Source organism: Dendrobates tinctorius, unplaced genomic scaffold, assembly GCF_039654945.1.
Source record: "Dendrobates tinctorius isolate UK_male_01 unplaced genomic scaffold, ASM3965494v1 ptg000138l, whole genome shotgun sequence".
NCBI lineage: Eukaryota > Metazoa > Chordata > Amphibia > Anura > Dendrobatidae > Dendrobates > Dendrobates tinctorius.
This window is the reverse complement of record NW_027361806.1, coordinates 23,087,517-23,101,522: the sequence shown is the minus strand read 5'-3', so window position 1 is coordinate 23,101,522 and position 14,006 is coordinate 23,087,517. Positions and strand designations below refer to the sequence as shown.

Sequence of the window (14,006 nt, the reverse complement as noted above, 5' to 3'; positions counted from 1 at the left end):
CGATGCAGTGTATATGTGGGGGTTACAGCCTGCTGTTCTGACCCCCCACAAGTATGTGGCCAGATAGGCTCAACACTGAATGTTCTGAACAAGCCCTTTATCGTTATTGTTTTTCCGTTAATAGTCCAGATCATATTTTTAGGACTATACTGGGCCACTTGTGGGGTTAGTCGATAAAGAAAACCTTTCGTATGGTAGTATATCACAATTTTTAATGGAAGACATGTATAATTTCTAAATTACCCATTTTTATTTGTGCTTTTTATTTTTTTGTAAGTTGTCTTTAACATTGAACCTTGAGAATTTTTCTGAGTTGTATTACTGATGGAATTGCTTCTGTAATGGCAAATGTTTATTCTTCTGCTGTATGTAACATTGTACCTAATAAAACCAATAAATGGTCTCTTGTGGTATTGGGCTCCTTCCTTGTGTGTTGATGATGCGGCGCAGGAAGATCAATCCACTTAAAGGTTAAACAAAATCTTTATTAGGAAATTGGATGAAAATACTCAAGAATAAGAAGTTAACACAAAATATTCTCTTAGAAAAGTTAGGTCTGGGACCTACAAAGGCAGCAGAGTTTTGTAAAATTCTGCTGTCCTGTACCACGTTCAGGTTTTATGTTCCCAGTGCAGCCCCTGCTTCACCGCTCAGCATCCGCCCTCAGCTGCAGCAATGCATGCAATCTAACGGCAGTACTACAGGAATGCTGGATTAAGGCAGAGGTGATTCTTGTGTCAGCCCATGAAGAAAGACCTGGTTGCAGTGAGGGTCAGAAGGAAGGCTCCAGAGAAAGCAGGATGTTAATAGTCATCAGCTGGAGCAAGAAAAAGAGAGCAGCGTAAGAGAGAGAACCAGCGTGTCAGGAAGCATGCAGTCGATTACTAAAGCACTAGCTCTTACTTTCAATGCTGAGGATGCAGCTGCTGGCAGCCGTGCCCCTGCTGTTCACTACTTTACACATATACTCCCCTTCGTCTTCTGGGAAGGTTTCAGGTAGGTAAAGACAATACGTTTCTCCCCTCTCGATGTACTGATAGTCTTCGGAGTCTTGTAGCATCTCCCCTTCAAACCACCATGTTACCTCAGGCTTTGGCTCTCCTGTAATTTTTACTGTAAACCTTACGGGTTCTCCGTCCACCACAGACATGTTTTTTAGGGGTTTCTTAAACCAAGGGGCCCCAGAGCGAGCAAGTTCTTCCTCTTCATATTGTGAACCGTTTACACTAGCCACTTCCTCCTCTTCATCATCGTCCCTTTTCTGCAAGATATGTGGAACGATTAGGTCATTCACGTATATCGAATAATATGTTTTTAGCCTTACATAACCTGGGTTAATTTCTACACATTACAGAAGAAAGTGTCCTCACACTAAGTAAATCACATGATTGGGGAAAATTTATTAAAAACTGACATTTGAGGAGGGAAAAAATGTAATTATTTGATTTAATTAAAACGATTGCACCATTTCGCCTGTATGTTGCACGGTCTGTTGCTGGCTACAGAATGAGTTTGAGAAACTCCGAGCACTAGTATCCTTTCTCCCTTCCCACCCCCCCCATGTATGTGTGAATGAGGCCTTATATGAAACTGCCTTCTTGCTCTTGTACACGGTGTAAGGTAGTTCTGCAGTTATCCTTAATCTGCTCTAAGGAAGATGTTCTGCTTCCCAGGATGGGGGACACAATCCCCTTATAAAGGAAGGCGCATTGAAGGGTACATGCCCACCATCTGGAATTGTTGCGGGTTTGACACTGCGTATTTACACAGCAGCGTCCAGCTGTTACAGCATAGTGGATTGGATGACTAAATCCCCATGTCCACTATCCCTGCATCTGCACCTGTGGATCACCTGCGCAGACAAACATGCAGCACGTCATTCAAGACTGCACTTGTCAATTTCTCTTGCAGAGATGCTAGTCTCTGCAACAGAAACTTCAGCCATTGAATGCGATCAAATTGCACGTTGCAGTGCACACATGTAGATTTACCTGCGTTCAATAGTAGACTGCTTTGGACGCAGCAAACATACGCTGCTACTTCTGGATTGTGGGTGCTTACCTTATCGTGCAATGGTTATGAATGATGGATCTGTAATTCCAACTTTAGTCAAACATGTTGGACTCGCACATCTCAAAACTTACTATGTGGAAATTTGCCTAAAAAGTTAGCCCACCCTAAAATGTTAATTGGCATGTGTGGATTTTCTTACATTGAAATCCACAGTGTAAATGTGGAACATGCCTGCTATGCTTTGTGACCTTTTCATGTGAGTGATTAGGGTCTGTAATGTTATTTAATGCCGATTCAAAAAGAGGTTTGTAATCTAAATCCACCTGTCTAGGTGTTTGTACCTTCTGTAATGCAGCGTCTATTTCCTTCTGTTCAAACTGCATTCTTAGAAGTTTCTGTTCCTCGATCCTTCTCTGTTCTTCCTCTTCCTGGGCTTTTGCCATCTGCTCGAATCGAGCCTTCATATTGACCTTGTGTGAGAATGGAGCGTGGCTCCTCACTGCTGGTCTTATATCGACCTCATCTTCCTGCAGCAGAAGGTAACAATCATGTAAGTAACAGACCTACTGCACCACATGGTAACGGTAATATGCGTAACAGACCTACTGTAGCAAACGGTAACGATAATGTCAGTAACAGACCTACGCCCTTCATATAAAACAGGTAAAGGAGTGACGATTCCTCACTAGTCATTAATACCAACCTGGATCTCAGGATTCTGGGCACCTGTATTGGATGTTTTTACTAAAGTTCGCCAGCTACTTTTTCTGCGTGTTTTCTGGCGTACATTATAGTACATATATCATGCAGCCGCCCCTTTTGTTAAGAACACACACCCCTTCCTGGCAAGCTCATTTTTTTTTTTTTGCTTTCATGTGTTTTCCTATCCTTATTCCAATTGCCATGGCTTATTTTTTTTTTATATATATATATATATATTTATTTATTTATTTATTTATTTTTTTTTTGTCAATACAGCCATTCGAAGAAAGTTAGTTTTGAATGACTGTACTAATTTGACTAAAGATAAAAAAAATAATTTTACCATTTAGTTTAGATTTTGTTTTTGTGGCATTCATGGTCAGGTCAAAAATGACCTTGGAACATGATCGGCCAGGTGAGTACAATTACGGAGAAAGATACCTGGTGTGAAAATGCTTTTCTTGATTAATTGGGGCAGTCTTGACAAACTGCAGTCCAGTATGTAAGAGATGCGTGCGTCTTTATAAATTCGGTGCATCATTCAACCGCGCCTCCCGCCAGAAAGGTAGAGGAACGTTTCTTTTTGAATTTTCGCCTCTTGAGGCATAAACTACAATAAATTAGTCGGGTGTGACTGGCTGTACCCTGTCCCGCCCAAGCTCCATTCACACTTCTAAGAGCTGGTGACCTGGCTGGGGATGCCGTAAAAAGTTTGACAAAAACTTATATTGATGTTAAAAATGTGCTGTTTTTTTGCTATTTTTTTATTGTGAAAAAGGGGGTGCTTCATCTTTTGGAGGTTTATTTACTACTTTTGACTTTTTTTTTAAGTCGCCCTAGGGGTTTTGAACCTACAATCATTACATCACTTGTCCTACTTACTGAGATGATGCATTCTTGAAATATATAGTGGAATTAAAAACTTGGCACCAAGAGGGTGCCAGGGGCCTACTGCAGGCTGCTATGGTACCATATCGTCATGATTGTGTCCTGGAGGTGGCAATAGGAGTCTGAGCGGGCATACACGCACTTTAGATTAGGTTTTAAATGCTTCGTCACGACGGACGGGACTTCTAAATGGCGGTGATGGGAGCTAGCTCCAGTCGCTGCTGTTAGCTGCAGGTGCTGGCTGTGTAACAGTTGACACAGTCTCGGTTTTTGAGCCCGCTACATACACGTGTCCAATGTTGGACATAGGTGTGTCCTGTCAGGAAGGGGTTAAAATGTGCTGGGACCATCGCAAAGGTTTTATAGAAATACCCATGTGCTAAGATTTCCTGGTTTCTTTTGGAATATTGGACTAGAGGAAATGGGATCTCTGGGCAGGTTTTCAAGCAGAACCTGCTGTCAAAGAAAGCGAAAAGTTGAAATTGGGTATTAATGGGTCTATTTAAAGCAAAGCCGAACATAGCCAGTAATGGATAGTAAAGTGCAGAAACATCGTAGATCCAGTAAATGTGAATCATCCTACATATCCCATCATATAAGACAAGCAGCCTTCATACAACGCAAACCATCTGACCTCATGGAAATGTTCTGCTTCCCTTTCCTTCAGCTCTTCGTCCTCGGCTTTTCTCCTTAACCTCTCCTCTTCGATTTTTCTCTGAATTTCTTCTTCTGACAGTTTTCCAATTTTCTCAAATTTACTTTTCAGGTTCTTGGCTTGGATGGATCCAGTCCTTTTCAGCTTGATGAGTTCTTCATATTCTCGGCTTAAAACCTCATAACTTTCATTTATTTCTTCCTTTTCCAAAAAAAAAAAAATGTTATAAGTGAAGCTGATCGTTGCCTATTGGAGAAAAAGTTGCCAAAATATTCCTAAACTACAGCAGAAAATAAAAAAAGTTAAATAGTTTTGGAAAAGTTTGCAAGTTTACAATTGTCCCTCCCTTCCCCTAATTTCCAGCTGTGAGATTTCTATGTCTTTGCACAATGAATCTAGTTTTCTGCAGACGTGGAGGCATGTTTGCATGGGCATATAATAAATAACAGGTTATATGTAGCATAAAGTTTTTTAAAGCAAGGGTAACAATGAATTTTCTAGACACAACCACCACACGAAATTTGACCGTACATGATGAGGAATAGCAGTGTTTAAAAGTGCATGCACCCTATAAGGGCTGTCATTGATGAAATCTGACTGGGTACGGCGGATACCCATCGATCAGCTTATATCCTGTCCATCATCTATAGAAAGGACACAGTGTGCACAGCTGGTACAGTACAGTTCTATACACCAAGTACTGGCCATTCTTGGTACTGCAGTTAAGTTTCCATTGAGGTGAATGTGGTCTAAGCTGCAGTACTGAGAACGGCCATTAATCAGCATATGGAGCCATGATGTTTGCAGGAGCTGCTGATCGAGCAGGGTCCCAGGCATTGAACCCCCCACTGATTTCATATTGATGACTTAAGCTTTGTTGCAATTCTAAAACATCTCCCATACAAATTAATTCTCCTGTTTCCCACCTCTCCCATTTCCTGTCGTAACTGAGCAAATTCTTGTTTCTCAAGTTCCAGCTTTTGTTTCCTTTCTTCCTCTTTTAATCTCTTTTCTTCCTCCATTTTCTGTTTGAGGAGTTCTTCAAAATTGATTTCCAGTTTACCTGGGGTAAGAGACTCTTGAGAGGTGGGTTTGCTGAGTGGCAATCCTTCTTCATCTGGCTCCTGGTGTGGGGGGAAAAAAAGTATACATATATACTCCTTATCAACTGTACAATTCGGGTATCTATCCCACGAAAGCTGACCCTGAAGAAGTCATTGGTGTCACACTGCAAATTGTTCGACCAGAAATGATATGTATTATATAAATACTGTACCTAATTTTTCAATGTTATTATGAAGAGTTGGGTTCAATAAGATGCCATAAATGCTACTTCTGCCTCGCTGCTCAGGGTGAATATGTGCAAACTAATGGCAAAAAAAAAAAAGTCCAGAAAGCCCCACTGAAATTTTCTTAATTCTAATTTGAATGCCCTTTTGCACCCATGTGAACCTGTGTGACCATAAAGTAGATGCCAAAATGATTTTAAGGGCCATGCAGAATTTTGTAATGTAGAACATGTTATGGCAGCGGCAGATCTGCACAATATTGGGACTGCTCGCTTAGTATCCTGTATTGGACATACAAATCCGTTTTTACCAAATTAGGACAGTGAGCAGGATTTCAGCGATCGGCACGTCGTAGAAGGAATCGGCTTCAAAAAGTTATCGCAATTTTCGATGGACGATTGTCCAAAATGCTTATATAATCAAGGAACGTTGCGATTTACTCTTTACTTAAAATACATCTCTAGAACGCTGGGATTTTTTTACTTCTTTGCTTACTGCTCACTGACCTAAGTTACCAGCCTTCCCTGCAGTCTAGGGCCTGAGAAATTCTCTTTAATTCACTTTTATGGTATGTGCACACATTGCGGATTTTGCTGCAGATCCGCAGCCGAATCTGCTGTGTTGTACAGTACCTTTAAAGCGAAAGGGAAACAGAAGCGCTGTGCCCATGCTGTGGATTTTTCCTCGCGGATTTGCTGCGGTTTCAAATCCGCAGCATGTCAATTCTTTTGTGCGGATCCGCAGCGGTTTTCCACCTGTTCCATTCTAGGAATCCGCACAAAAACTGCAGATAATCCGCAGCAAATCTTCACTAAATCCGCAGGTAAATTTACCTGCGGATTTAGGAAAATCCGCGCTGAAAAATCCGCAGACCTTTCAACTACGTGTGCAGTCAGCCTTATGGGAGCAACCTTGGAGAACTATTCACAGTTTGGATGGCGCTGTATCGCATCTGGTGTCCTGCAGTGCCTTTAATCAGCTGATCGGCATGGGTGACCACCGCTAATACGATATTAATGACCTTATCCTAAACATGGGTCGTCAATATTAAAGCCACAGAAAACCCCGTTAAAGCAGTTGTAGAACGTTAGCATGGTTTAAGGAAGAAATACTAAAATCATTGTAACAAATAAAACCCATTAGGAACGTCTTCGAATGAACGGGGACAGGCCGCCGATCATTTATTGGAGTTTTCGTTTAACATTTGGGGAAGTAAAATGGATTTTAATATTCTTAATATGTACTTGTTAATAATGAACATGATGTAAATTAGTGAGTTAATATTAGAAAATGACCTCATTTCAACATTTCTTACTTTGCATGCGTCACAACTGTCCAGGTGAGAACACTCCATATCCTGAAGAATATAATCTTGGCCGGGGCTCTTAAAAATAATTTGGAAATTTGTTTGTTTTGGACAATAACACAAAATGATTCCAAATTGGAGAAAGCAAATCTGTCACCAACGGAAAAACAATCACTGATATTGACTAACGTGTGGTAGATCCCGGTCTTATTGCATTTCATGGAATTTTTCATGAATGTCGATCATAATTCAGTGCTACAAAGAAGATGCGATACTCAGACGGTCAACATATTTAACTTCCAAAATATGCAATTATCTGGGATGTGGATTAGAAATGTTGTTCTCCCTGTACATGTCTTACAACTTCTCATAAAGAAGGAAAAATCTCTGATATCAGCTAGGTTGAAAGCGAAAGGGCTATTATCTCTGGGTGGAAAACTATGGCCCCTTGAATCAGGTAATCGTGAGAGTTGGAACCCTTATCTAGATTTTGAAGACTTGGGATGAATCTTCATCTAGGGTTATCAAACCTTATTCCATCCTTTTCCCAGACTGAACTCGAATACTTTGCATTCTATGAAGGATGGGGTAAAAGCTTACCATGTTTTTCCTCGCCTCGGCAAACTGCTTCCTCTCCTCCTCCAGCCTCCGTCGCGCCTCCTCCTCCGCTTTTCTGTGCTCTACTTTTTGTCTCTGTTTTTCCAGTTCTTCAAAGCTTAATTTCAGTTTTCCAGGGGTAACATTTTCTTTTTGGAGCTCATACATATCCTCATCTTCATCATTGGAAACCTGTATGGCAAAAGTAATTAATCTAAGAACCGCTTTGTGTCCGTTATCGGGTCCCAAAGACACAGAATTTTGTGACCGCAGGACAATTAGGGTGGAAACACTCATCACGGTTATTGATGACATTTCTGACATGGAAAATTCAGTCATTGTAGATGAGCACTAAATAGGAGTATGGCACACTGGGTATGCTCTGTCCCTGCACCCACTGGGGATAACCGGATCATTTCCTTCTTTCATGTTTTTCGGATTGTGGGCAGAACCCAGACAAAACCCATGCAAGGAAAAGCATGCACACACCGCCTGGAAGGAGAAGACCTCAAGGAACCCACATGGCCTCTGTGCACCACTAAGACCAAGAGCAGATCTATGAAAATATGGTCTACCGATATCGGAAATTGGAAAAGGGTGTACACCTAGTAGAAATTGACCAGCCATAACAATAAAACCACTGACAAGTTGAGTGAATAACATTGACTAAGAAGTTAATGCTGGCTATGACCGCATTAACGGGATATTCAGAGCATCGCATCTGTAACAGAAAAATGTCAGGACACGCAAAGCATCGCAGCTATGATAGGGGTCCAGACACGCAGAGCATCGCAGCTATGATAGAAAGGAGTCCGGACACGCAGAGCATCACAGCTATGATAGAGAGGAGTCAGGACACGCAGAGCATCACAGCTATGATAGAGAGGAGTCAAGACACGCAGAGCATCACAGCTATGTTAGAAAGGAGTCCAGACACGCAGAGCATCACAGCTATGATAGAAAGGTGTCAGAACACAGCATCATAGCTATGATAGAAAGGAGTCAGGACACGCAGTGAATTACAGCTATGGTAGAAATAGTTGGCCCGCAGAGCATCGCAGCTATGATAGGCAGAGCATTGCAACTGATAGAAAGGTGTCAGGACACACAGAGCATCACAGCTTGTGTATTATACTGCTCAGGGCGCAGTACACGATTTTAGGTTTTAATGTTATGGATGATTTATGAATAGAATATCTGCATCTAAAATGTTGCTTTATGTTCTCTACTAAACCCAAAGGTTTTTGCCACCTGACCCACAAGTGAAACAGCTAATCACATCTACTTCATCTCCTATGCTTTGTTGTCCCCAGGAACCTACTTAGTAATGAACCTACTGATGCTCCTGGATCCTATAAACACTTTGTATGAAGTTAGAGCAAATATTCATGTCAGATCTTTCCTTCTGCTGTCCTAATCAGTATTGAACAATCCCCATACATTACACATGGACTGCCATGTATTGGATTGAGGATAAGTGTTACTACTTTTCATTCATTTAGCCAAACATTTTTTCAGTGTGTTCACAGGGGAATTTTGTCCGTCCCGACTCCCTAGAAGGTTTATTCTTATTCTAACATAGCGATGCTGCCTTGGAGGGAAAAAGAAATTAATGCAAGATGGGGGAACACAGAAGGAACATTCTCAAACACTACACTACCATGCTCTTTCTGGCTTCCGCAAATGCTCTTTTCTCTTCTTCTATCCTCCTCCTCGCTTCCTCCTCCGCTCTCATCCTCTCCTCCTCTTTTCTCTGCTTTTCTAACTCCTCAAAACTCAACTTCAGCTTTCCAGGGCGGATTTCTTCTTTGTGCGCATTAAAGCTGGCGTTGTCTTCATCATCGCTGACCTTTGGAAAATAGATGCTGACAAGTTAAATTCTTTCTCATCTTGAAATAAATTTTCATTAAAGTGACTTTTGCATGGGATTAAACTTGTATGAGTGTAAATGGTAAATTAACGCTCTTGCATGTACAATTCATGCGGATGGTGCACGCACCTGACATTACTAGGATGGAAAAAGGAAAAATGAAATAAGGGTAGTTTTGTGCTGGGGAATGTTCGTAAAACCTGTTAATACAAGTAAATTCAAAAGTTTTTTGTGAGAGTGATTTATATAAACCATATTTCAATAAAAATTAGTAACACTACTTAAAATTACAGTATTACTAGCAATGGAGAGTATTGAACCTGCACACCAAGCATGTATCGGATACAATACTTCTAATGTGCACATCCTCGTCCATCGAGCCATCGCTTCACCCAGACCAACCTCAGATTCTGACCGAAACCTCCCCTGGGAATGATTGTAGTCCTTCTCGATGACCACATCATATTTACAGAACTGGAAATCTTGCGCATGCACGCATAGTCCTTCCTACATGAGCATGAGCAATGAAGTTGGATTTGCTCTTCCATGCTTTTTTGGCACGCTGTGCATGCCTAGAATGGCTGAGAACTGCAGACATCACTAAGCTGTTAAGGAAGATGTCGAACATGCCCAAGGAGGGTGCTAGACTGCTCTGGGTGAAGCCACAATCCTTGGACTAGTCTGGGGCAGTTGTCAAGGACGGCAATAAACTGTTTTACAGATTCTACTATCATGAACATGATTGCAAGTTTTTTGTTCTTAATCGTTATCAGGCAGTTCGGTGGTGGGAAGGATAATATTCCTCTACATATTGACACTATTCATCAATTGTGTCCTGTGCGAAAAATCACCAAGTGTCAATATGTATATGGACATTATCCTTCCCACCACCGTAGACGTACTGGTAGCCAAGAGCTATGGTCACTGCTTCATCTCCGATATCTTGTGTTCCAGGACCCTCCAGAGATGCTGACACTGGATCTATGAATAAACTGGGGATTTGGGGTTTAGAATTCCTAAAAACAATATGAACCTTAAGGTTGAGCGTGGAGTGGAGTTCATCTGGATCAGCTAGTTACTGGACTGATGGGGCAAGTGACAAAAGATATATTTGTTTCTTGTTTGACTTTGGGAATGAGAATTAACAATTTTTAGAAATCATTATATTGGTGGTCAGCGAGTGTAGGGGAGGACAAGGAACTACAGATTTAATGGCAGCATTACCACATGTTGCCTGGCTTCCTCAAAGGTCCTTCTTTCCTCCTCTAAACGTTGGCGAGCCTCCTCTTCCGTAAGCTTCTTCTGATGCTCCTGTCTTTGTTTTTCTAGCTCTTCGAAGGTTAATTTTAGTTTTCCAGGAATCACTTGCTCTTTGCTCTTCTTGTCTTGAGTCTCTGTTTCATCCTTAGAAAATAAGATGTGTAGGTAGATGGAAATTATAATTATGATCATTAATTCTTAATTTGGTCACTTGAATGTGGTGACGTGCAACACTTCTTAACAGGACATGATACAAACAACCTTAGTATTTCCCTTCACTATGTCCCTGGGATTGATGCCAAAATCAAATTGGTTCTAACTGTAGCCAAAACTTCTGTAAGTGGATACATTTACAGCAAAATTGCCGGCATCGAGACATTATTACCATGGCGGTGGAACGTCTCTTAGCTTCTCGGAATGATTTCCTATGCTCATCATATCTTCTCTTTTTTTCTTCTTCACGTCTTTTTTTTTCATCTTCTTCCCTTTCCTTCTCCAAATCTTCGAAGTTGACATTTATTCTCCCCGGAGATCTGACAGGCTTTTCTGTTCTTACGGCTATCTCTATTTCCTCTGTTTCTTCCTGTTTAAAATAGACACTCTCCTTGGTTAGATAAGACGCTATTCACTAACTATTAAGAAAAGGAAACCCGTGTGCCAAAACTCCATAAACTATTTCTACGAAAAAAGAGTTATGATAGACCAAAGCACCTTGATGCCGACATTAACTCATTGGATCGTCTCCTTATAGCCAAGATCTGAAACCTCGGAGACGTTGTTGGATTATACTAAGAAGAATTCTATGAAGAGCTAAATCCTTTTTGTAGATATGTCCTAATGTTGGATTTCGACGTGTCCGATCCTCCAACCAAGTAAAAATAACTAAAGTTGCTTAAAAATATAATACATTATGGACCCAATAAATTGTTGCATTTGCGCCGGTTAGTTGCCAAGTTTTTACTGTTTTGCACCTTTTTTGTTTGCGACATATTCCTCTTTAAAGTCTATTTTATAGGTTTTCAACTTTTGTGCTTTTTTTTTTTAAGTTCACCATTGTGGGTGAAGTTTAGGGTTTCCAGATGTTTTTGCCTAATGCATAATTTGCACGAGTCACCAATATACTCCAGTATCTCCTTCCACACATGCTGGATTCATTTTATGTATGTCAGATATTTTGGCATAACAACACCTACAGTGGGGCAAAAAAGTATTTAGTCAGTCAGCAATAGTGCAAGTTCCACCACTTAAAGAGATGAGAGGCGTCTGTAATTTACATCATAGGTAGACCTCAACTATGGGAGACAAACTGAGAAAAAAAAATCCAGAAAATCACATTGTCTGTTTTTTTTTCATTTTATTTGCATATTATGGTGTAGAATAAGTATTTGGTCAGAAACAAAATTTCATCTCAATACTTTGTGATATATCCTTTGTTGGCAATGACAGAGGTCAATCGTTTTCTGTAAGTCTTCACAAGGTTGCCACACACTGTTGTTGGTATGTTGGCCCATTCCTCCATGCAGATCTCCTCTAGAGCAGTGATGTTTTTGGCTTTTCGCTTGGCAACACGGACTTTCAACTCCCTCCAAAGGTTTTCTATAGGGTTGAGATCTGGAGACTGGCTAGGCCACTCCAGGACCTTGAAATGCTTCTTACGAAGCCACTCCTTCGTTGCCCTGGTGGTGTGCTTTGGATCATTGTCATGTTGAAAGACCCAGCCACGTTTCATCTTCAATGCCCTTGCTGATGGAAGGAGGTTTGCACTCAAAATCTCACAATACATGGCCCCATTCATTCTTTCATGTACCCGGATCAGTCGTCCTGGCCCCTTTGCAGAGAAACAGCCCCAAAGCATGATGTTTCCACCACCATGCTTTACAGTAGGTATGGTGTTTGATGGATGCAACTCAGTATTCTCTTTCCTCCAAACACGACAAGTTGTGTTTCTACCAAACAGTTCCAGTTTGGTTTCATCAGACCATAGGACATTCTCCCAAAACTCCTCTGGATCATCCAAATGCTCTCTAGCAAACTTCAGACGGGCCCGGACATGTACAGGCTTAAGCAGTGGGACACGTCTGGCACTGCAGGATCTGAGTCCATTGTGGCGTAGTGTGTTACTTATGGTAGGCCTTGTTACATTGGTCCCAGCTCTCTGCAGTTCATTCACTAGGTCCCCCCGCGTGGTTCTGGGATTTTTGCTCACCGTTCTTGTGATCATTCTGACCCCACGGGGTGGGATTTTGCGTGGAGCACCAGATCGAGGGAGATTATCAGTGGTCTTGTATGTCTTCCATTTTCTAATTATTGCTCCCACAGTTGATTTCTTCACTCCAAGCTGGTTGGCTATTGCAGATTCAGTCTTCCCAGCCTGGTGCAGGGCTACAATTTTGTTTCTGGTGTCCTTTGACAGCTCTTTGGTCTTCACCATAGTGGAGTTTGGAGTCAGACTGTTTGAGGGTGTGCACAGGTGTCTTTTTATACTGATAACAAGTTTAAACAGGTGCCATTACTACAGGTAATGAGTGGAGGAAAGAGGAGACTCTTAAAGAAGAAGTTACAGGTCTGTGAGAGCCAGAAATCTTGATTGCTTGTTTCTGACCAAATACTTATTTTCCACCATAATATGCAAATAAAATGAAAAAAAAAACAGACAATGTGATTTTCTGGATTTTTTTTTCTCAGTTTGTCTCCCATAGTTGAGGTCTACCTATGATGTAAATTACAGACGCCTCTCATCTTTTTAAGTGGTGGAACTTGCACTATTGCTGACTGACTAAATACTTTTTTGCCCCACTGTATATGCCATGTAATACTCCTCTGGGAAATTAAATATGCAAAGATCCTCTTCAATGAAGAAGACGACTAAAGGCCCCGTCACACTAAGCGATCTCGGTAGCGAGATCGCTGCTGAGTCACAACTTTTGTGACGTAACAGCGATCTCACCAGCGAGATCGCTGTGTGTGACAGCGATCAGCAAGCGGCCCCCCTGCCGGTATCGCTGATCGCTGGAAGAAACCTCTGGACATTTCTTTGGTCGCTGGTCTCCCGCTGGCCAGCACGCATCGCTGTGTGTGACAGGCGGGAGACCAGCGATCAGGTGTAAAAAATAATTAAAAAAAATATAGTTATTCTCACCTTCCGACGTCCCGTTCAGCCATCCTGCCTCTCTCCACGCTCCGGTCCCAGTGATCCTTTGCACGAATGACCGCGAGACTTTGTTATCCCTCGAGACCGTGACATCTCGCGGTCATTCTCTCAAAGGATCACTGGGACCAGAGTGTGGAGAGAGGCAGGATGGCTGAACGGGACGTCGGAAGGTGAGAATAACTATATTTTTTATTTTGATTCTATTTTTTACAGGGATGGCCAGCAATGCCGAGCGCTCGGCATCGCTGTTCTGATCGCTGGTGAAGCTGTCTGTG

General features: G+C 41.6%; 1 protein-coding gene across 11 annotated transcripts in view; it reads right to left on the bottom strand.

Annotated features, from left to right (window-relative positions):
• Window positions 1-464: 464 nt before the first annotated feature.
• The window catches only part of NEXN (nexilin F-actin binding protein), a 60,031-nt gene continuing 46,489 nt past the window's right edge, over window positions 465-14,006 (bottom strand). For 3 of the 11 annotated variants that reach the window (XM_073544836.1, XM_073544838.1, XM_073544840.1), the window contains 10 exons: window positions 10,966-11,163; window positions 10,545-10,724; window positions 9,111-9,299; window positions 7,454-7,642; window positions 6,863-6,931; window positions 5,185-5,382; window positions 4,238-4,459; window positions 2,355-2,540; window positions 904-1,261; window positions 465-817 (listed from right to left, as the gene is read on the bottom strand). In XM_073544836.1, the coding sequence (XP_073400937.1) occupies window positions 804-817; window positions 904-1,261; window positions 2,355-2,540; window positions 4,238-4,459; window positions 5,185-5,382; window positions 6,863-6,931; window positions 7,454-7,642; window positions 9,111-9,299; window positions 10,545-10,724; window positions 10,966-11,163 (1,803 nt within the window). In that variant the 3' untranslated portion in view covers window positions 465-803. Of the gene's footprint in view, window positions 1,262-2,354; window positions 2,541-4,237; window positions 4,460-5,184; window positions 5,383-6,862; window positions 6,932-7,453; window positions 7,643-9,110; window positions 9,300-10,544; window positions 10,725-10,965; window positions 11,164-14,006 lie in introns of all 11 variants that reach the window. The other 8 variants (XM_073544839.1, XM_073544846.1, XM_073544841.1 and 5 more) reach the window with 5 other exon arrangements.